General features: G+C 39.3%; 2 protein-coding genes across 6 annotated transcripts in view; both read left to right on the plus strand.

The window, feature by feature from the left end:
• Positions 1-3224: 3224 nt before the first annotated feature.
• Positions 3225-7858, plus strand: LOC101470459 (uncharacterized). The gene is made up of 2 exons (XM_004564372.5): positions 3225-3311; positions 4886-7858. Exons 1-2 carry the CDS (start codon positions 3270-3272, stop codon positions 5807-5809), a joined length of 966 nt encoding a protein of 321 aa, XP_004564429.1. The 5' UTR covers positions 3225-3269; the 3' UTR covers positions 5810-7858.
• A 4664-nt stretch (positions 7859-12522) lies between these two features.
• Positions 12523-22955, plus strand: part of col22a1 (collagen, type XXII, alpha 1) — a 71312-nt gene continuing 60879 nt past the window's right edge. For 3 of the 5 annotated variants that reach the window (XM_004564369.5, XM_012922778.4, XM_012922779.4), the window contains exons 1-5: positions 12523-12997; positions 13247-13341; positions 17330-17478; positions 17572-18138; positions 22248-22328. In XM_004564369.5, coding sequence (XP_004564426.2) covers positions 17388-17478; positions 17572-18138; positions 22248-22328 — 739 coding nt within the window. In that variant the 5' untranslated portion in view covers positions 12523-12997; positions 13247-13341; positions 17330-17387. The remainder of the gene's footprint in view (positions 12998-13246; positions 13342-17329; positions 17479-17571; positions 18139-22247; positions 22329-22955) is intronic. The other 2 variants (XM_012922777.4, XM_004564370.5) reach the window with 2 other exon arrangements.

Here is a 22955-nt window from a genome sequence, read left to right on the forward strand (position 1 = left end):
GTTTAGTCCTCTGCACATGACACAGTAATAAGGTACAGCTTGTAAGCATTCAATTTTATGTTATGAAGGATTTCTGGTAGTCGCCACCTTCTTCTCTGTGAGTGGCTCATGTGGTGCAGCTGGATGTTTAGTAGGTGGGAGAATGAACAAACATCCCTTTTTATCCTCTTCCCACACCGTAGTAATTATACTGTCAGCCCTGAACGTCAGGCAACACAGAGGGCGACACAATAAGAACAGTGGCAGAGGGGCGTTGAGGCCTTCTCTTGGCGGTAAGCCTGTAATTTTGCATCTCAAATAATCATGTAAGCAGAGCCAAGTTGTTCTGCAGTGGTACCAACTCCACCACACCAATAATATGATGCAATAAGCAGGTGCTGACATTTCGTTTTTAGGGGAGGGATGCAAGAGAACAAGACAATGGAGAACAGGAGATTTTTAAAAAAAAAAGATGATTGAGTCTGTCTGTACATTTGATGGTTCAACTAATCTCACACAAGTCTCATCCATTTAGGAAAAGTCTGCTTCTAAATACAGTGAATGAGGCTGATGTCGGAGCAATAGAGCTAAAATTTAAACCAAGCTGCAAAAGGAGGGTGATTACGATCTGCAAATATTCCTGCAGGCAGCACACAGCACATCATTGTCTTGTCTTGATTGTCTCAAGATATTTAGACTGAAAAAGAGAAGAATTACGTGTGAAGTGAAGAGAAATGGGATTAAAGTGTAATTCCAGTGAAGATTGATAATATAGCAGACATGTCTACACAGCACCTTCAGCGCCCCTTTCTTAAGGTAATGCAAAGGTTACAAATCATGCAGTAAATTTCATTTTCTTTTACATTTCCTTTTGTTTTTTGTAATCAGTGAAGTTAAATTTATATTTTTTTTGTGGGCGGGCTTTATTTAAAGTATTACACTGGATTTTAAACCACATACATTTACGCGATAGAATTAAACACATGACAACACCCACTCATTTTAATTCTGAATTTTGAAGCCTCAACGTTAGCATTTTGACCTCCCCACATGTTGCTTTAGTGGAGTAAATGGGACAAATAATGGGACAAGGGGCTGGATTAGTATGTTAAATTGGGAGACAGCTAGCAGGCTTGATTAGCTAGCTATATCCATAAACTGTAGAGCGATTATTACACAGACACAAACTGCTTATTAGAGATGAGTTACAGATTAACACAATACCAGACTTTCACTCAGCAAAACTGAAACTAAAACTTGTTGGACAGTCTACAAGGGATTGCCACAGTGGGTCGCTCCACATGTTGGATTTAGGAGAATTTTACAAAGGATGCTTTTCCTGATCATTTCATTAAGAAGGGCTACAAAAATAAAGGTTGCTCGGTCCATTTCAGTGACTCTCTGGAGTGAAGTGGAGGCAGCCTGAAGTGAACATCAGAGGAATTTCAGCTTTGGCCACATATCCACACCACAGCCAGCTGAATTCAGTTAACAAAAACATCTGTTCTTTGCCCACCTTATTTTTAATCCCACAATGTGTTGTGTGAACTGCAGATGATGTAATAGTATCACCAAAAGGAACCGTCTTACATTGGTAAGTAAATGTGTGACTCTTCAAACCAGATGATCTGTCATACGTTCAGTCTGATATATATATCACCAAATAGCTTTATATGAATATAAAGCTGTTTGCGCCGCAGCATTATTAGTTTCTTATAACGACATAGGGGTAAGGTCAAAAGTCTGGAGAATTTTTTTTATGAAAATCTATTAATTGGGTGAGTTGCAAAGTGAATTGGAGCTATGATCACATCAGATAAATGTCCTAAGAAACTGACGAGGTTAGAAATAAGCATTTAAAAGTTTGCCTTCTTCAGAGGATCTCCTTGCAGACTTTTAGCACTCTAGTTGTCAATGCAATACGTCCCTTTTCACTGTTGACAATGAGACTGTGGCTTCATGGATACGTTGCTACATGTTAATGATGTTGCCAGTTGAGAACCTGTAAGGGATTCATGCTTAGTTCTGTCTCCTACTTCTCTTTCTGCATTGGTTAAAGGCATTTAGCTTCTAAGAAGGGACTAGTATAAAGTAATATCATACAATTTTTATGTTTTAGGTCATGTCCGCTGAGTTATATCCTTTGTTTCTTTTAAACAAATGAAGATGACTCTGTTTTTGTAATTGCTCACGCTCCGGACATTCAGCTAGCCTGACGACTTCTTTAATCAGCAGAACAGTTCTCAGCTGTGCTAACATAATTGTAAAAGGGTTTTTCTAATGATCGATCAGCCTTTTACCCTGATAAACTTGCATTAGGTAACACAATGTTCCACTGGATTTTCAGCAACCAAAAACTCCATGGCTGCTGTACATTTGTGCCAATATTCCATTAAAAATGATCAATGATTAAAGGAGACTGAATGCATCTGCATGTAAAAACATGAAAACATTAAAAGCAAGATCATTTCTTAGTGACCCCAAACAGTTTGTGACAGTGCATATGAGATGAAAACAAAATGAAATTAATAATTCAAGCAGAATCACCATTCAGGTGCTCAGTTTTTAGGAAACTTGGACAGACGTTTTTACATTCCAGAGAGGTTCTGTGAATTTAGCCTGCGTCAGTGTCACCTTTATCTTCATGTAACGCGAGGCTGTGTGATGTTCAGCTCAATCGGTTACGAATTGTCACAGAACTCCCTGTTTGCTCCAGCTGTATGTATGCGGCATAATATTGTGAGTATTCAGAGATTTTCCAGATAGTAATGTGTTAAGTGTTGGAATCTTAAAATGCAAAGCAGCTCTTTTATAATATGTGCAAATGGAAACTTACTGTTATTTAGGAGGAAAACATGGTTTGTTTTATGATTATATTAATATTTGATAAGTTAGAATCAAATTTCTGCAGGTCTCTTGCAGCTCACAGCTGGCCCTGTTATGTATGCAACAGTGAGGTCACAGTACTCTTCAAAGGTTGTCTCTGGCACCATCTGGTGGTCAGTGAAAAATGAAAATAACTGCTACTTTTCAGTCATAATTTGAGCAGAAAGGTGCTACTCATTTTTTATTAGCGTAAAATCCTGCTGGGGGGAATGAAAACAAACAAGAAGAACTCAGAGTGAGTGTGGACACTGGCTGCTAAGCTGGAGATCAGCAGAGATCACTGTGCCTTATTGTGACCCTAATCTGTATAATGACATTAAGGCTGCTAAAATCCATTGCAACTATAGTGGCACTGGCACGGTCCAACGGAGCAGGGACAACAAGAACGCTCCTCTCTGCGAGATATGATTCAACAAAAGTTCAAGCAAGAGATGTTTGCTAAACCTGTGAGTATCCTTACACTGATTCTCATCAGTGACTTGTTATCTATGAGAAAGTCAACGTGCATGTGCAGATGTAGTCATGTTTTACAGTTATGTCTTAGATCACCTTCTAATAATGCATAAATAATAAGCAATGGCTTTACAGTAACTGTCCAGATGAAACAACGAAAAAAAACTTCCAAAAAACCAAAAGTTTATTTATTCAAATTATGTGATCGGCAAAAACTGAAAGTAGACCAATCAACTAAGTTTCATTTGATCAGATTTCATTAAATTGAACATTTTACATGGAAAAATTATATGTCATTGAATTAGTTAAAGTAAGCCTTTTTGTTTCTTTTGAGTGTAGTTGGTCGAGCAGGCACTATTTCCAGTATAATCTGTTGCTTCTCATTCTATGTTTCTTTAATTCATTAATAATTAAAAAAAAATCCCAAGCTAAGACGTGTGAACTGTACTAGCTTATTTATTTCTGGTGTGCAGTAATAACCCAGCAGCATAAGCGTGTGATGTGAGTGTAATAAACTTTTAAAAAGCCTTAGGAATGAGGAACTTTTGAAGTTAAGAATGAAAACAGAAAATATTTATCTTACTGGATGTGTTGAGAGACAGTTTTGTCTGTTGCATTTATTTAATTTAGTTATATGTGCAGATATGATCAAAGTAAAGTCATCAACAGTTCTTCTGTCATATAAAGAGCAATTTTCCCTTCATGTGCTAAAAAAATATTTTAATAAGATTCACTGTACACAGTAAAACTGTATATAAAAAACTGTATAGATCTAAAGACGGAATCATTCCGTGTATCACAAACTTCCTGATTTTCCATCTGAATATTCATCTCACGGCCTTTTGTTGTTCTCCCAGCCTTCAGGCTTGTGGCCACTGTTCTAAAGGACACTGTGCAGCATTTGAAAAACAAATGTGTTAACATTTCATTACATTTCCATGCTGATCACAGTGACAGCACCATTAAGTGTATTTATGACCACAGCCAACGCTCACTGCAAAGTAGGGATCTGTATTGATGACTTTCTAAATTTAAAACAGCCAATGCTGTAAGTAAGCAAATAGTTCCTCAGTTTATTATAGATGTTCAAGTTGGCAGTTGTAAATATTAATCAGTCGTTAATAAATAGATCCGAATCCAGGTGTTCAGTTATTTTCCAGAATGGCTTGAGCCTAACAGTTCCTCGAAACAGCCATCCTAATGAGCTTTTAAGAGCTACAGAGATACCTGGCTCTCCCAGTTACTGCCCATATTAACATTAATGAGCATCCTAACATCCACCGAGACATCAGAGACCCGGTTGGAGTTAGAACGTGTTTCAGCCACATACCAAACAAGCATATTTTGTGATTTTCTTCTTAGAAAACAGCTGAAAATTCAGTTTAAAGAAGGGTATGGGTTAGCCTAACTGCGGAAATGATTTATCATCCTTAGAGTAACGCAACTGCCATCAAACGTCTTCTTGAAAAGTTGTTTTTCAAAATTCTAACTGGTAGAAGTCACATTATTTTTTATTGTATGATTCATCTGAGTCAATAACGTGTCTTTTGTTCATGGTGTTTTGCAGCAAGAAGAAATGTTGACTATTCAAGCTAAAAATACCACGTTGCATCGGAATGGTCAAAACTTGAGACCAGCTGCTAAAAAGGGCCGCAACTCCAAGACACCGGGCCATGAAAGGGAGGCAGCGGGTCACCTTGTGACCTCCTTGCCTACCGAGGAAGGCTTGCCACAGCTGGACTTGTTAGCTCTCAAGTCTCCGAAGCCTGACGTAGAAAACCAGACTGAGATTCAAGCCCTCAGACGACCCCTGAAACTTGCCCCGCTGGAGCTGCCAGAGAAGGTGAAGGAGGCTCAGAAGGAAAAGCTTAAGTTTATCCACCAAGAACCCAACCCAGCCTCTTGTAAGCTGGATGGGACCCATACGAGGAAGGCAAAATCATGCATGAGGCAAAGACTGGTAAAAGCAGAGGCATTTCCTTCTGCTTCCATTGCACCAGTCAAAGCCCAGCAGCAAAATCAATCAGCAAGGCCACAGCTGACGCGTGCCAACCCCATAGAGCAGGATGGACACAAGCATCTGGAGGATGTGGTGTGTCGAGGTACCCCAGCTCCTCTGTGCAGCAAACCTAACCCTCCCTCATTTTTCCCTCAAATTAAAGCTCAGGCTGCATGTGGCAGAGAGGCGGCGTGCCACATCCCTGGCAACTTCCAGGAGGAGACAGGTTGGAGGCGGCTAAGGCTGCCTAGAGCACAATGCCTAGAAGAGGATCAGTGCAATTCAAACACGTCAACACTAGGATTATCAGCAGATGAGCGCAAGCTGGTCCAAGGTGTCCAAGGCAAAGGGCAGCGGGGAGAGAGGCTTCTTCGAGGACAGCCACATGTTGGGAAAGGCATCAAACAGCCGCCTGCACCTGCAGCCTCCTGGGAGAATGGAAGTGCCAGGAAGAGCCACGAGGAGGATGGCAGTAAGCAAGCTGCACTCTGAACCGACAGTCAGCTGAAGGTGGAAGCAGAGAACAGGAACTTGATAGTCTGAAGCCAAGTGCTGCTAACTGCAGATTAATGAGGAAAAAAGCCTTGATCGCAAAGCATAACAATGCAGTCCCTCTGGAATGTCTCTAATAAAATAGGATGATGTCATCATAAAGCACACACATGCAGAGGACTGGTATAGACTGGAATGTACTCCAACTGGAAACCTGATTTCTAGTATTTTAAGCAGGAATGTACAACATAATGATTACTCTTCGGCAGTGCTTATTTATTTATTTTTTATTAACTCAAATGTCTCCAGTGTGAAAATAGCTCCTTATGAAATCTCGGGGGTGTATTGTACATGCTGTTGGCACAAAGACCCGGATCAAGATTTTTTTGTGGCCCAAAAACAGAAAATGCAATGAAAAAAACCTGGTTTATGATCAGATGTGTAGATAGGTCGGGAGCGCATTTGTTTTGTTAAATTATCATTCTTTCTGATTTGTTAAAGCAATTCTGCTTTTCTAAGCAGAATTAATTCGACCTATAGGCAGCTACAGGAGTTTCTGAATGCCAGCTGAGTTTTTTGTTGTTGTTTGATCACACTCCTCCACCCTGGAAGTGCTTTAATGTGGCTTTTGGAAACGAGCCAGGCAGGTAACATTAGAGATGTAACTCACCCCAAAGTATGAACCCGTGAGCTCACTGTCATTACTGCCATTATATACTGTCTGCTTTATTCATTAAATTATCTTTGGTAACTAAGTGCTATGTTTGCTCTAGAAATAAAAAGGAGACTGTGGATCCAAAACTTCTTTCCACTGCCCCCAAGTGGTCAGAAACAGCAGTTACTGAAAGATTTACTGCAGTGAAAATCTGCTGCTTGGAGTCAGCGTCTTATAAACACCAAAGGAAAAGCTTCAAAAGCTTTTTCAGGGTTATAGTCTATGCCAACTGTGACCTCTGGCCAGGAATAAACAATAAAAGCCACTAAACAAGAAAAGTAAAACTTTTCAAGCCAAACCTGCAACAAAATCAATGATATAACTGTTTGCAGTGTTTTTCCACTCATTAAAAATCTGCATATGCAGTGCTGTCTCTTGTGGACCCCACTAATAAGAAAAAACAAAGCACAAACAACATGTTTGTATATTAAGAAGTTAACCTCTCTAGTAAAGAACCTTCTACACATCACATCAGACTTTCTAGTAAAAGTCCTTGTTTCAGTGCGATCTTCAGTATGTTTTGGTTTCTTTCACTTCCGCAGCTATTACATTTTATTGCTATTTCTCTTGTTTTATTGAACATCCATTGTGTTCTGTTTGTCTTTGCACCATTTTTCTATTTGCCAGTTTTTCTTAAGCTGCAGTGTGTTTGACCTCTGAGGGCAGTCTAAGTACAACACTACACAAGTCAACAATGACAAGAACTAATTTCACAGACTCTACTGAAGGGCGGCCCTCAAGAGTGATACCCTGGAACAGTAAGAAGTTTTATGGTACAGAAAGTAGCTGTCTTTGTCATTCAGGTTCAGTGGCAGATGCCATTGAGGTGTTTTGAAACCAGTGTGGCTCACAGACGGACTGAAAACGACTCTCAGCTCTCTGAAACTGTGACCCCTGTAAACACTGCTAGTGATTTTATAGCCCTAGTTGCGGGTTTCAGGTCATACTGATTAAATAATTAATTTCTGAAAGGGAGATTTGTCTCCAAAGCGCTTGCTGATGGGGCATCATGGAGATTATTCTGGTTTTCTCTGTTTTCTTTGTAATATTGTAGGATCTTTATCTTACAATGTAAAGCACACTGAGGCAACTGTTGTTGTGATTTGGTGCTAAATAAATAAAATTTAATTGAACTGAATTGAATTATCCCCAGTATGCTAATCACAAGTTGTTAGCTGGAGAGCGTTCAGGTTCACAATCTGATTCAACATTTGTTTGGATTGTAAAACATGATCCATCTTTTATACTGTCTTTGGTCTGTATATAGTCTTGTCTGTGGGAAAAAGCAGGCAGGGACCAGAAAACTGGAATAAACATAAGGACAAAACACATGATTTGTTCCTTCATACTTTTGAGTTCTTTTCCACCAATCATCTGACTAAAAACTCAGTTATTCAAGGACTGAGATGCTCTCTGTTCTGTCATCAAAAAATGTCTCTGAACAAGTCTCGACATCATGGAGGAGATTGCCATCTTTGAGAATGGACAGAGACGAGTCTGCACCAGGAAAAGTTCGGGCAAAAAGATGCTTTTCAAGGGAGTCATGAGAAATATACAGAGAGCTCATGTGAACCTCCTAGCTTCAAAAGATGAGGAGCTGAAGTCGAAGAGAGCCTGGGATATTCTATAAGTGAATCTAAACTGGAATGTGGGTAATTCAACAGAAAACATGCATAAAGTGCCGGAGAACTCCAATACTTTTATGATGACAGTAGGACAGCTGTGAGCTCTCACAGACAGGAAGATGTCACAAATCTGTGAATCACTGGAATTGGCCTGACATGTAACAGTGGTTACTGATGTCTACCTGATCTGGTCGACATAATTTCAGCACAACAGGTCTCCTCTCAAATGTACGGAAGACGATTAGGGCCACCAGAAGAAAAAGTGGGCACGTCTTTTTTTTCTTTTCCAGAATTCTGAGAAAAAAATCAGAATTCTGAGATTAAAGTCATAATAATAAATCCTGCCAGTTATTTTGAATCTTTTACCTAAATAAATAAGGAAAGAGCCATAACTTTATTTTCACTTCTCACTGGAAAACATGAGTGTGAATGGTTGTATATTTCTGTGTCTTAGCACTGCAATAGGATGGCAGCTTGTTCAGGGTGTGGCCTTTTTCAGGACTTATAGATGCTCACTGGAACATGAAAACTGCTTGTATGGAATCACTAGTCAAATATTAAAAGAATTCAATGTCATACTAAATTGTGTGACGATAGTTTTGCGATGTTGTGATGTGATGTTGAAGAACTCTTAAGTACCGTACATGCTACTCTTAAGTAATGTGGCATAAACCAAGCTATGTTGTTCAGGTCAGCTGGTTTCTCACAGAAAAGACTCAAAACTTTTCTTTTTCCAAATAATTACACACATTTACAATAATTTGATTACACAGCAGTGGAGAGTAGACTTTATCAAAATGGTAAATGGCCTGTATTTGTATAGCGCTTTTCTAGTCCGTAAGGACCCCAAAGCGCTTTACACAACCTGTCATAATGCATTGAGTTTTTCCTTTCCAGTCACCTTTCTCACTCACTATGTATTAACAGACCTCTCTGCATTGAATCATATCTGTTATTAACCTCTGTCTCTCTTCCACAGCATGTCTTTTATCCTGTCTTCCTTCTCTCACCCCAACCGGTCGCAGCAGATGGCCCCGCCCCTCCCTGAGCCTGGTTCTGCCGGAGGTTTCTTCCTGTTAAAAGGGAGTTTTTCCTTCCCACTGTCGCCAAAGTGCTTGCTCATAGGGGGTCATATGATTGTTGGGTTTTTCTCTGTATCTATGAAGCGCCTTGAGGCGACTTTTGTTGTGATTTGGCGCTATATAAATAAAATTGAATTGAATAGGCCAAATGAACATGATACTTTCACTAAGATAAAATGGTAAAATATGTGAGAAATTCATTCTTAAAGATTGTCTGCTCGACCACTAACTCTCAGACAAAAACTGGAAGCACATTGTGAGAGTAAGCCTGTATCAGTAAGCCTGGCTGTCGGTTGCATGACAGATGGCTTTCTCCAACACTACATGATGCCTTCAGCCTCTCACTCACCAAACATGCTGGTCAACTCTTTAGCCCTCTCACACAAGGCGACAGACGGTTTCTCAGACTGACACCATCACTCATCGTGTGCATCTGCCCTGAATCGTCAGCCTACTTCATCCACTTCACACTGAGCCTATACATAGCCCGGCCTGTGCTCACTTGCCTCAGCTACAAAGACACTGTAAATAGGGCTCAGTGGAATGGCTAATGTTGTTGTCCATGACATTCAAATACTGACTTTGGAGCATTAAGGTGCCTTGACTGCGCCGCACAAGATTTGGCTGTATTCTAAGGTGGCGTAAAAGCATGTGGAGACAACTGCACGAAACATGACGTGTGGCATGACCACAGTGTTGTGTGGTCACTGTCGAGGAGCATGACCACGCATGATAAAGACATCACTGTACAGAGAAATGTGAATCACAGCAGTCTTCTACTACTGTAAATCAAAGCCTTTCTAAAACTTCAGAATAGTTGATGTGATTTCATATTTAAAAAAAAAAAACGAGAAGGAAACTTTTTATGTATTTAAAGGCTCATGGCCCAGCAGCAATAACTCTACAAGTGCCTGGAGCCCACACTGAATCACCGGTCTGTCAAATCAGAGCACAGGCACAGTTATCTATCAAATGGGATTGGATGGTTGGTAAAAAAAATGTGTTTGGTCCAAGTGGCAGCCTCTAGGGCTGAAAAAATGAAACCAATGATAAATGAAAAAAACAAAACAACAAAAAAACAAAACTGTAGTTCTTTCATAGTCCTCTCGAGGCAGGCTCCAAAAGTGAGTCAATCCCTTCAAATGGCCATGTCAGCATGTCCAACTTAAGGAGTTTTCTGCTTCATAACAAGTGTACTGAGTGATTTTGTTGTTGTAATTCTTCCATTCCTATACTGGTGAGACTTAAAGTCATGGTAGTAGTGGTGGACATTTTGATTGACAGGTATGCCAACAGAGAGAGGTAAGTGGACTGGTTCTTATATAGTACTCTATTTGAGCAGTGAAATCACTTTATTCAACATGCCTCTTTCACAGATGCACTTTTCCTAATGAATGCATCAGGAGCAATTCGGTATCTTGTCCGATGATACATTATCATGCAAACTAGAGCAGCCAGAGATCGAACCATCAACCTTCTCATTTGTACATGATCTGGTGACTTTTGGGAGCTTTGGGTGGTTGGAGACGAGTTCTGGATGCTGTACTGCCCGGGCCACTTCCGGCTGTTTGATTGTCGCTAAGTGGCTCGTATAAGACTGATAAGAAATGACGAGTTAAATAGTTATTGAGCGCTTAACACATTCATTAGACTGACCTAAATGAACAAAACTGGTAACTACCAAAAACATTTTTTATGTTTCTGTAAAGGTTAATCCAACACTACATGTAAAAACTCTTTAATCAAAAGGAATTTAATAAAGCTAAAATAGAAATATTGCTGATATCTACATTTTCAAATGTATCATTTGAACAGAAAGAAACAGATTTTTTAAAATTATATACTAGTTCCATATGTTACAAAGTTACTTTTAGTGGTTGTATGCTGTGCTCAATTAATTTGAGGCTTCTCAGAGAAGTGTACTAGTGCTGGCTCAAATTTGGGTGTACAAACTTCAACTTATGTGATTGGCCTGATAAATAACAGTATAATGTTCAGTTTTAAAGAAGTCTCGACAGATTTCTGAAAATCTTTGTGTTTTCTTGTTTTTATGTCAAGTGGTTTAATACATTTGTTAATGTATTGTAATGTACAACTTTGACTGAGGTGAAATTTTAAAAGACAGTATAGCAAATGCTGGATCTGCCTTCCATTCTGTATCTGAAAGCTCTTTGCCTTTCTTCACACACAACTCACAGATTTCTGTTGTCAGGTCCATAACCTTTCTAAAACTTTGCAATGTGCTCTCCACAAATTAAGCACATGGCTTTACCTCTGACTTCAGTGAAGTGACTTAAATGTTTTGTGAGAAGAAAGGCAAAGAGCTTTCAGATACAGAATGGAAGGCAGACCTTGCTGTTGCTGTACTGTCTTTTGAATTTTCACCTCAATCATTGACGTTAATCCATTTGTTCAAGCACAGATTAACCTTTTCTCACTAAAGAAGGAACAAGAACTAAAGATGAAGTAACTTCAAGTGAAAATGCAATACCAAGTTGAATAAAGTTGAAAGTCTTTGAAAGTTTGTGAAAGCATACACATTTTATTCAGAACTGCTTTTGCGAATGTTGCTGTAATATGATAGAATGTTGGCATTTTTACCACAAATATTTTGTCTTCTCATTCCTTAATTGCAACATCTACTCTTACCAGTAACAGTTTATAAAGAGATAAAATTAATGTTGAGTAGAATTGATTTCAGCTTAGCGGTCCTGATTTCTGATGTGGCCCCTTGGGGAAATGAATTGCCCACACCTGCACTGTACTTTTATACACAGCCCATCCATCCAATTATCCATCCATTTTCTTCTGCTGATTCAAACATGAATAAATCTTTCATCCTATCTGAGGAAACTTGGGATGTCACAAAAAGGAAGCACTAAAACATCCCAAGGAAAGAAAAAAAAAACATTAAAAACATTAAATTGGGAGAAAAAAACATGAGAAACCATAAAGTCAAGGAGACATATCAATTTGGATACAAGTATATATTTCATATGATAAAAATGTATATTAAATGAAATGTGTGCGGTCTGACATGAGTGTAAACCAAGAAAAACAGCATAACATATAGATCACAGAGCTTTACTATAAGCCAGTGCAAGGACAGCCATTCAACACAAAGCTGAAAGCACAAGTGTTCTGTAATCATTTCCCCAACTTAAATACAGCCTTTTTCTAAAAGTGTGTTGCTGGTAGAAGCCAATAAGGCCCAGCCCACCGCCAGCCCCAGGGCGGCTCCGTTGTGGCTATAACAGTGGCAACGGCTGGACAGTTGAGGTGGTTGCCAAGAAGCCATGCCTCTACTTTAAGGGCAACACCTCAGATGGGTGCAGCTACGGAGGACACAGAGAGAGAGAGAGGCAGAGAGGAAAAAAAGGACAAAAATATCCATAAAGTTGGCTCTATAATTGGCTGTGCCTCTTTGCCTTTTTTATGTGAGAGCACAGCCCAGTCAAGAACAGTAGAAGCTGCCTCGTCCCCAAGTGAAACCCTACACTTTCCCCCTTTGCAGTTCCCTCCCACCTTGTCCACTCATCCACAAGGTTGCTGAAGCTCACCTCACTTTTTAACAACACTCTGCACTGGATTGTCTCCCTGGATTATATTATAATCCCTTCGTGAGTTCTGATGCCTGCAGGGGTGACAGTTTGGATTATTATCAAGTGATAATGATGCTTTCCCAGTGCTGATTCAGGGTGTGAGCGCTGGAGGCAAAGACAGAAAGAGAGACACCTCCAGCGACACTGACTGAGTGACAGGCCAGGTAAGGGGAAAAAAGTCATGAAGTCTTCCATGTATTACTGCATATTCTGCTTCCTTAAAACGCCTCTGAAATGCTTTTTTATTCTTTAGCAGTTCTGAATTATTGGCTTTTTTTGTGTTTATGTGTTGCTCAGATCTGCTATCAGAAAACATACTTTTTCCCCCTCCTCTCCTTTGGTTGCACATAAAAAAAAGGCCTTTCTCTGTTTTTTGCATTGCGGGAATGATAAACGTGGTGCTTCTGTTATAGACATCTACACTGCAGTCCCAGGTCAACCATCAAGAGACGAAGTGGAAACAGGCCTGGTGATACAGACGTGCTGTTTGTAAGGAATCTGGTCCCAGGTTGGGATGTTGATATCCTGTTTTTAGCTTCACGTCAGATACTGTAGCTACGTAAAACTGCAGATTAATTCAGCTCCACGTTTTATATAATAAGTGATGAAAGAACGATAAATTATAATCTGTTTGACATACAGAGTAATGACGATTAGGAGCTTGAAACTAAATGTCATTCAGCTGAGCAGCTGAGATTTTTTGTAGTTTTTTTTCATTGCTCTTTGGGCTGAATTTCTTAGATGTTAAATGCACACTAATTGGACCAATTACAGTAATTTAGCTAAAGTGCCTGTTTTATTCATTAATAGCAACATTGAAACCAAGTAGCAGAAATAGCCCAGTGGAGAATCAGATAAGGGCAATACCATACGCTAAAGAAGTTTGTACAACCCACAGTGAACTTTCTATGTCACAGACTACATAGAAGCTAAAGCACAGTCAACAGGCTGTCGAGTCCCACCACAATATTTCCTGACTTTCTGTTTAGATCATTTTGTAATTTAAAATAATATATTCTTACATTTGCTGTAGTTACGTTTACTTAATGCTCTTTCATTATACTTCATTCTCCACTATAGTCCTAAAAAGTCTAGCTAATCCGAGTAAATGATTAGCTTGACATTTTGGACAACACCGGTTGTCAGGTTTTCATGCCAAGAACTGAATCAACAGATTGACAGCTTGGAGGTGACTAGCTCTGCCTAGCATAACAACTGGAAACAGATAGCCTAGCTTTATTTAGATGATACAAAATTTACCTACCTGCTCGAAGGATATTACAGTTAACTTTCCTCCCATTCATTCCTTCATGAAAGTTGCCAAGGCCAGATCAGTTGGTGATCGCCTGGTCACTAGGAAAAAAGTGTATTCCCTAGCAGTTGATGAGTGGCTGCAGGAAGGTGCTTGGCATCACTAAGTGAAACTGGTTCAAAAGATTTATACAAGGTTGAACCGAAAACCTCATTGCAAGTTCGTTGGCTGCTGGCAGATTGCTAGGATCACTGTAGTTTGTATAGAAAATGCTGACCTGTCTGCAAATACTTGTGAAACTGTGACAAGTCTTACACAACCTGGCTACAGAGAATGTTTGCCTTCAAAGTAAAATTTCATTTGTAAGAAACAACTTTTATTTAGCAGCCGAATAGTCTTTGTTTCCAGTTTGCATCACACTTTTTTGAAACTATCACTGAGTGGCAGTATGTGACTAAGGTCTACCTTATAACATAAGCAATCCTAATATTTTAATGTGCTCAGTGAAGTCCAGCACCCACCACAGAGTGGGCATAGCCACTGTTTGCGTGCATCTTGAAGCCTCAACATTACCATTTTAACTGAGTTTTTTTTTTTTGCGTAACAAATTATTTTATTCAGAGATGTGACTGGACTGATAAGTTGCATGCATTTTAGGGCATGTACAGATGCAACACATAGATGCAGATACCTGTTAATCAGTGCTACGTACAGTAACAAACTGATATTTACCCACATAAACTGAAGTTATTTCTTGGATTTGTGATGCAAAATCATCACAAGCAGCCAGAGGTTTGGTTCAGTTCAACAACCTCTGTAGTTTTTATGAAGGGACAAACTATCCAAAATGCCCAAAAGATGATGTTTTTTTTTTGTTTGTTTTTTGTTTGAACCAAACATGTTAATTTCTTCACTGAAGTTGGGCATTTCAACATGGGACTCTATGTTGACTCACTGATGGCTACCTGATGGATCAACTAAAGTGTTTGACATTTTGGCTGAACTTTTCAACCCCAGAGATGTTTATTTGTTGCCAACACTTCTCCAGATTGTTGAGACACAAAACCTTCTAAAATAATGTGTTTTAAGCTTCTTTTTAAAAAAAAAAAAATATATCAATATCAAGTTTTCTAATGACTGTTAGGAATGTAAAAGGTGAATTACCTGCTCCTTCCGTTATAGGAAAACTACACAGCACTGCTTTATTTCTGGAAGTTAAAAGTTACTATCCACCACCAAAAATGTATCTTTTTCTTTCTGGAAAACATACATTAAAAGCACAATTGAGTGAAAATATCCCAACAGTAAAAGATGGTTTATATTATTGCTTTCCAAGCTGTGCATTACTCAGACTTTCCTCAACTTCCCCCACAAACCCCCTGCAATGAGATCAGGATGAGCCTGTGTTATGGCTACAGTCAGCCACACATCAATCTTAATAGCAGGCAACACAACCACTTGTGTAAAATAAGATCAAGAATAGTATTTTGTTTAAAAGACAGGCTCCTCTCAGTGCCACCCAGAGACAACAGCATAAAAATGATTCAAACAGAGGCAGACTGATGTCTTCTACAACATGATCAAACCTGTAAAAATGGCACTGTAGCAGTTAGATGTGTGTTTAAATGCATGTTTTAAAGAGTAAGAAATTACTTTGGTTAACTTTTGCAGTTTATCATCAGAAAACATCACAGACCTGACGTTGTCCTTATGTGGTTGGAGTTTATATATATGCAGCAAATTCCAACACTCTTTACCAAGTCCAGTTTTTCTCTGGATGAAGTATTCACTGCTGCTATAAAACAAAAAAGTGTGTATTTTAGTCTTAGGTTTCAATTATCATGTCCTAAGAATGAACGACATTTCCTTCCAGCTTTCATACCAAAGCGGAGACAGTAAAATACTGGACCATAGTGGAGATGAGATTTTTATTTTTCTTTGACACATATAAGGTGTCTAATGCAGTTTAAATTGTAGCTATTGGAACGCTAACAATTGCCTTCTTTGTTAAATGATTGTAAAGACTTGTTTGTAAAGAAAATACCGTATTTTCCACACTTTAAGGCGCACTTAAAATCCTTTAATTTTCTCAAAAATCAATAGTGCGCCTTATAATCCGGTGCGCCTTGAATTCTGGTTGTGCTTACTGACCTCAAACCGATTTTATGAGGTACGTGGCACTCAAAAATCTGTTAAAAAATGTTTTAATATGACTTTGCGAAGATAAAAAGCCACACCGCTTGATGGATTGTCGCAGCATTACGGCTACTGTAGTCAGGAGCCTCGCGGACTATTCCAAAACTCCGTCTGCTTCAAGTCACAAAGTCAAATCATCTTTAATAAAATGGTCAATGTTGCTGCTTTACCAGGTGTAACAAAAGGTTTAACATCCAGGCATCCATTAAAACATAATATATCAAATTCTGACGGAGTTAGAAGTTAGCCGGAAGTTAGCTTGCTAGTTTCCACCTAAACAGGATATAGCATGTTCTGACTGAGAGATTTGTGAAAAAATTAAAACGTACAGCTCTGCTATCACTTCCAACATAAATGAAGACAGAAAACTAAACAGCAGTGATGTCTGTAGGGTTACTGAAGTTAGGCTAGCTGGTATATAATAATGTGGTACGTGATCGCTAGCGACACAGCTATGTTAACATAACAAAAAACAGTGAAGCTGGAGCATGAACGCTAACTTTTCTCCACTCGATAAAGGTTAACGTGAGAGTTCCCGATTGTTAGGGACAAATGCAATTGCATGGCCAAGATTCAGTCAGGAGAACAATTGAGATAATCCATCCACAATATGAGGTTAATTGTTAACATACTGCAACAACATGGGGATAGAGCAGCTGTGATAGAATTCAACATCAATGAATCAATGGTACGGAAGTGGAGGAAGCAAGTTGACTTATCTGACTGCTTTGTTTTACTTAATGCGCTTTATAATCTGGTGCTCCTTACGGCCCGAAAAATACGGTAAATCCCATTTTTTGATTGCATAGGTCTAGCGTTCAGAGGGATTTCTACCTGACCCATCTGGAGTTAGGGTAGATTTTGTTTTTTTCAGCTAGTGTCAATTGGCCACTTTTCAGAAACTATACATTTCACAGATCAATTCAAACACTTCTCAAATAGGCAAGATGCAATATAAATATAAATGCAATAAATAGAAATATATAAATATTTTTAATTAAATTGAATAGAATTGAACTGAATTATGATTTTATTTATCTCTCCACAGACTGAACAACTTGATGATTATAATAAGCTAAACAAAACAGACTGAAGCCAAGGCTGAGATGGAATTAAGACTGGGATTTAGGATCACCCTGGTCTTGGTCATCCTGGCCTTGACTCTTTCCAGTGAGAAGGTGGAAGCACAAAGAGCAGGTAAGACCATTAGGATTAGAATTTCTGTTGTAATAGCAGCCTTAGAACATTTACTGTATGTGTTAAAATCCTTGCTGCATCTGCCTTCTCTAGGTTGTAAAAACGTCCACTATGACTTGGCTTTTATCCTGGATACCTCATCCAGTGTTGGAAAGGAGAACTTTGAGAAGATTAGGCAATGGGTGTCTAACCTGGTGGAGTCTTTTGATGTAGCACCTGACAAGACAAGGGTAGCCGTGGTTCGCTACAGTGACAGACCAACCACTGAGTTCAACCTAGGGCAACACAAGACCCTGGAAGATGTGAAGCGAGCTGCAAGCAACATACGCTACCTGGGGGGAAATACAATGACTGGGGATGCTATCAACTACACAACCAGCAACATCTTCACAGTGCAGAATGGAGCGAGGCCGGTCGCCAGAGGCATTCAGAAGGTAGCCATTCTTCTCACAGATGGCCGAAGCCAGGATTATGTTTTGGAGCCGTCCAAGAAAGCTGCCAAAGCGGACATCAGGATGTTTGCTGTGGGCATAGGGGAGGCTCTGAAGGAGGAGCTGGAAGAGATTGCAGCGGAGCCAAAGAATGCCCATGTTTTCCACGTTACAGACTTCAATGCCATTGACAAGATCAGGGACAGGCTGAGGAGGAGGCTGTGTGAGAGTAAGTCAGCCATCGGGACCACTGCCAACAAAACACTCACACTGCATGCCGCATGGCTTCTTTTTGAAGTTATACTTTGAACAGCCTGCCTCAGTTGCAATATGCACTTCATCAAACTGACTCTTATTTTAACCTTTTAACCACTGTGAAAAGAGGAAAGACCCTAACCACAAAACCCCACCCCGACCACACAGAGATGCACATGCACACTGAGCTATCCCGACTTCTTGTGACTGAATATGAAGCTGTTGCAAAAATTAGCTCATAAATGACAGTTTCCCGACCAAGACATATCTGTGGTACAGCTGCCTTTTCGACTGCTGCTATACTGCAGAGGCATTTAGCAGTAAAAAAGCTTGTCTTAGTGTTAACCTCAATGCTTTCTCCACTGGTGTGTTGAGAAAATGTTTCAACATGGACACAAAACAGTTTACACTGCTAACTTAATCAGTTAAAATAGACTTATAATATTCTATCTTAACAACTTTTTTAGCTTTGTAGCGAAGCAGGGACCCATCCGTTTGCTAGCATTTTTATGGGGATGATGGATGCTTCCCGCGCCAACGCTTAAAATTCCTGCCTAAAATTAGCCAGACTGGAAAGAAAGGGATGCCATGAGTCTTAACCACGAACAAGAAATACTAAAATGGAAATGACATGATTACATGGTTTGCTTAAGGATGAGCAATGACAAACCCTCAACTTTTATTTTAACCTGGTGCTAACTTGTCAGGCAAAAGCAGTGATTCCTGTCAAGAATGTGATGAGTAAGACTAAAATGCCTTCATTCTTTTTTGAGGGGGTATCATGTTACAAAGTTACATACCCCTTGTGCTTTAAAGGCAGCTTGTAGTTTTGTCTTAAAGCCAGTAACCTCTGACTCTTGACTCATAGGTTTTGAACAAGGCACCCGATAAGATTGTATTTTTAAACCATACTTTATCAACTTCAGCAAGCCAAAGGCTAAATTCAGTCAGGTAAAAAAAGTTTCAGTGTTTTCTTTCTATAATCTCTAAAATCACCACGGGTGAGCCTCCAAGTACATCAGTGGTCAGCAAAACTGGCTGCCTGAGCGATGTGAGTTATTTTCACCAAGAAAATTATAGCTCGAATGTTTCAAGTGGGTCAGCTACAGTGGCTCAAATGTCCATGTTAGATGTTTTCACCTTTTAATCTATAGTTTTAAAAATGGACACTATTTATTCTGTGCTACACTGATTCGACAGAGCATGTGTGGCCTCACCTAAGAACACAAAAACCCTAAGATTGCATATTTGACCTTACATGCCCGTTCTCCACATAACAGACAAGGGGCACCCAGATGGTGTTTAAAAATTCACAAGCTATAATAGTGACAGGAAACACAGCTAATAGCAAAAATGAATAATTTACCAGTTTATGGCTGAAAACAGATGCCACATGCAATGCATACATTTTTGATGATACTTCTGTATCAGAGATTCATTCCCAAAGGCAAGTTTTACACTGCTTCCACTTTAACTCACAGCCAAATTATAGCCTTAGGGCCACAAATCTGAGGGTAGCTCAAGTATTTAGCATGCTCAAGTGTCATCACTGTCTTTAAAAAAAATGAGTGATGTGCTTATATATATTTTATAGAATGGTCATTTTTGGCTGAATTTCGCTTTATGAACAGTATAAGCCAAAGGTCCTATCTAACGTCTAAAAATTTTGTTTTTTAAATTAAGGCACAAGCAGACACAAGCAAAAAACAGTCTCCTCCAGCTTTGCTCCCAATGAAAAATGTCAAGCCCAAATTAAAAACAATGCACAAGAAACTGAAATAATTCTACTACTTGGGGCATGATAAAGTATTCAAGAGCTGACAGGCGCTCATAATCAGTGCTACAGGTTAAAAGCCTTTCTGCAGTGAAGATTTTTACAGCTGTGAATTGGAAAACAAATGGGATTTTTAGCAAATAATAGGGAATTTGGAGTGTCTCACTTGTCAGATAATATATTCAGGATAGCATTCAGGGTTAGACAAATCAATGACATAATAACAGGTTTCATGATATAGTGATTCCAAAGGGTAACATGATTTGGATCTGCTGCTGTTGACTGAAAGTTAACACAAGGGAGCCCATCAGGGTGAGTTTCAAAGAGTGGAGGATACAGATTTGTCTTGATAAAAATGCGGTTTAATTTCAGCAATCAACAGAGTGGAAAGTTTATCATGGCACTTAGAGCAAAAGAACCACCATAAAAAGGCAAGTCTGCATGTCTAAGTTTACAACTATGCTAGCAGCTCTGAGGCGGTACAATGCATAGCATTGCATTATTTTGAGCCAAATGCTAATGTCAGTTTAAAATGAGCGTGATATTTCTGTTAACAGATTCTATGTACCCACTTGTGTGGTATATAATGTTTACAATGTTTTGCAATGATGGTCACACTAACAACTGCATTTTGTGAACATTTGCCTGTAAACAATCGTTTAATGCATAAAGCCTAAGAGCTACCACAACACATATGCAATATATGGTTAGTCTTCAATTATAAGTGCACTGCTAGCATGCTAGCAAGCATATGCACTATCACTGGTGCTGTTGACACACCCTCTGTCTACTTTTAAAATGTTTCATGGTTCCCCCTTATCATGCTTAGCCGTGATCCTAGTCAGTGATGTTAATAAATGCTCGTACAATCCACATAAAGAGGCCTCCATCACTGGTATTGTTAAATTCTTTTAGCATTACACTATCAGTGTAATGCTAAAATTTCCATCAAATAGCTCTTTGGGAATCACATTAATGGTGTGAAAGTAGTATTTTATGCTTGTTAAACTGTGTCACATTTGGCTTTTTTTGTCTAGACACAGCACTACTTTAATGTTTGAATGATTCATAGGTGAGGGTTAGTTGGCTTAATTAACAAAAAGCAAACAAACAAACTCCTTTGAAAACGATAAAAAAAGACTCAAAGACTGGACTAAAAATGAAAATTAGTAATAAAGCAACCGATGTATGATGGAAAACTTTCAAAGTCCTCCAGAAACTATGGCTCAAGACAGCTTTAAAAGTTCTTGGAATAAAAATATAAAGAATAAATGATGGTGGAGTGAGACTTTTGCACAGGACTGTATTTGAATATTTGCACTGATTCTTTTTGTTTTTTGAGTATTTGTATGTTCTGTGAATAGCCAGACATCCAGCTGCATACACTATAGTACAATGAGAAATAAAAAATCAACAATTAAAATGATAAAACAAATCAACATTAAGTTAACAGACGTTATTCCAGCACAATAAGAAATAGCCACCAGCTCTTCCTGAACTTAAGTGAGCCCTGAATTCTGTACCTGAGTTGTTCTATTTTGAGGTGTGTCATTATGTCCTCCACCCAGCGTTTATGGGAAGGCAGTGAAGCCTTGTTGACATATTAACATTTGGCTGGGATAAAGTTTGCCGTGTTCACATTTCTTTAGTGTGTCAGCACGCTCACATGTGATTATTAGTGCGTGTGCTTTATGACACAGTTTAGTAAAAAACAAACAAATGAAAAACAAACGTAAACTCACGCGAACCAGCAAAATCAATATGAATGAGGGTTATCTGTATCCATGGATTAACCAGGAGTGAAGAGATCCTCAGAAACTGCCGGTCACATTAAGCAAACGTTTACATATATGGAACTAGACAGCACCCTTCACAGAAGCTGGCATCCTGACACAGAAAATGTCTCTCCTGCCAACCTGAAGGGTTTGCCTTTCTTGCTGTCATCACTGAGCTGCGCGTGTGTGGAAATATAACACTGTCACCCCACCTACTATAAAAGCCATCTCAGTCGTCACTCGGCCATCCACACGCTTCCCATCCCCAGATATCAAACGGCAGAACTGTCTGCGCTGGTGCTCCCCTCATCGCAGATGTCTTTCAATGATCCGACTGCTTCCTTTAACAATATGCCACTTCACATCTCTCACGTCTGACCCCTCAGAACGTTTCCCGCTGATTGCTTCGTCTAATAAAGCAGTAACATGTGATTCGATTTTGAACAGGAAGATACAGGGTTACCATATCTTTCTCCCCATGGTCCAATAAGAGCACGAGCGTGTCTAACTGAATTATTTTTGCTTTCTCCTCAGATGTGCTGTGTCCAAATATGAAGGTTCAACCTGATCGGTTTAAGCCCGGCAGCACCAGTTATGGTCTTGAAGAGGTTCCAGGTATGTGTAAACTGCTGCTTTCCTAACAGCAACATGCAGCACTTGCAATACGTGTCAACCACAAGGTCAGGTCTTTATTTCTGAAAGCATTTCCTACATTTTCCAAAAACATTTATTGCATGCTAAGAGTTTGTTCTCACACACAGTTTCTCTCTCTTTCCATGAGAATATAAAGTGAAGTGGTTTAATTCATGACCAGGAGGCTGCTGGCAGCTCTCTAAATATACTTGTGAAAACAAAACACTCGTCTTTTTCAAAATCAAATTTGACAGTGGGCCAATTCAGAGCTTCACCTCATGGTTCGGCTCTCTTTACCAGTATGGTTGACCTGCTGGTGCGTTGATCTCTTGCTCCAAGATACTTGAACTTACTTTTCTATCTAGGATAGACTCCTCAGCTTTATCTGAAGCGAGGTCACCATCCTTTTCTGGGAGATAACAGTTCTGAAGAGTTTATCCATTTCATCTGCATCAAACTCAAACCTTTCAGATGACCACTTGAGGCGCCACCACTTTATCTGTAGAAAGACGTGACCTCTCAGTACACTCAGTGTTTGTTATTGCAGCTTCACTATTGAAATCCGGGCTATGGAAGTCACAAACAAGAGTCAAGACAAGGCGCTGCTCT

This window comes from Maylandia zebra, linkage group LG22, assembly GCF_041146795.1.
Source record: "Maylandia zebra isolate NMK-2024a linkage group LG22, Mzebra_GT3a, whole genome shotgun sequence".
NCBI lineage: Eukaryota > Metazoa > Chordata > Actinopteri > Cichliformes > Cichlidae > Maylandia > Maylandia zebra.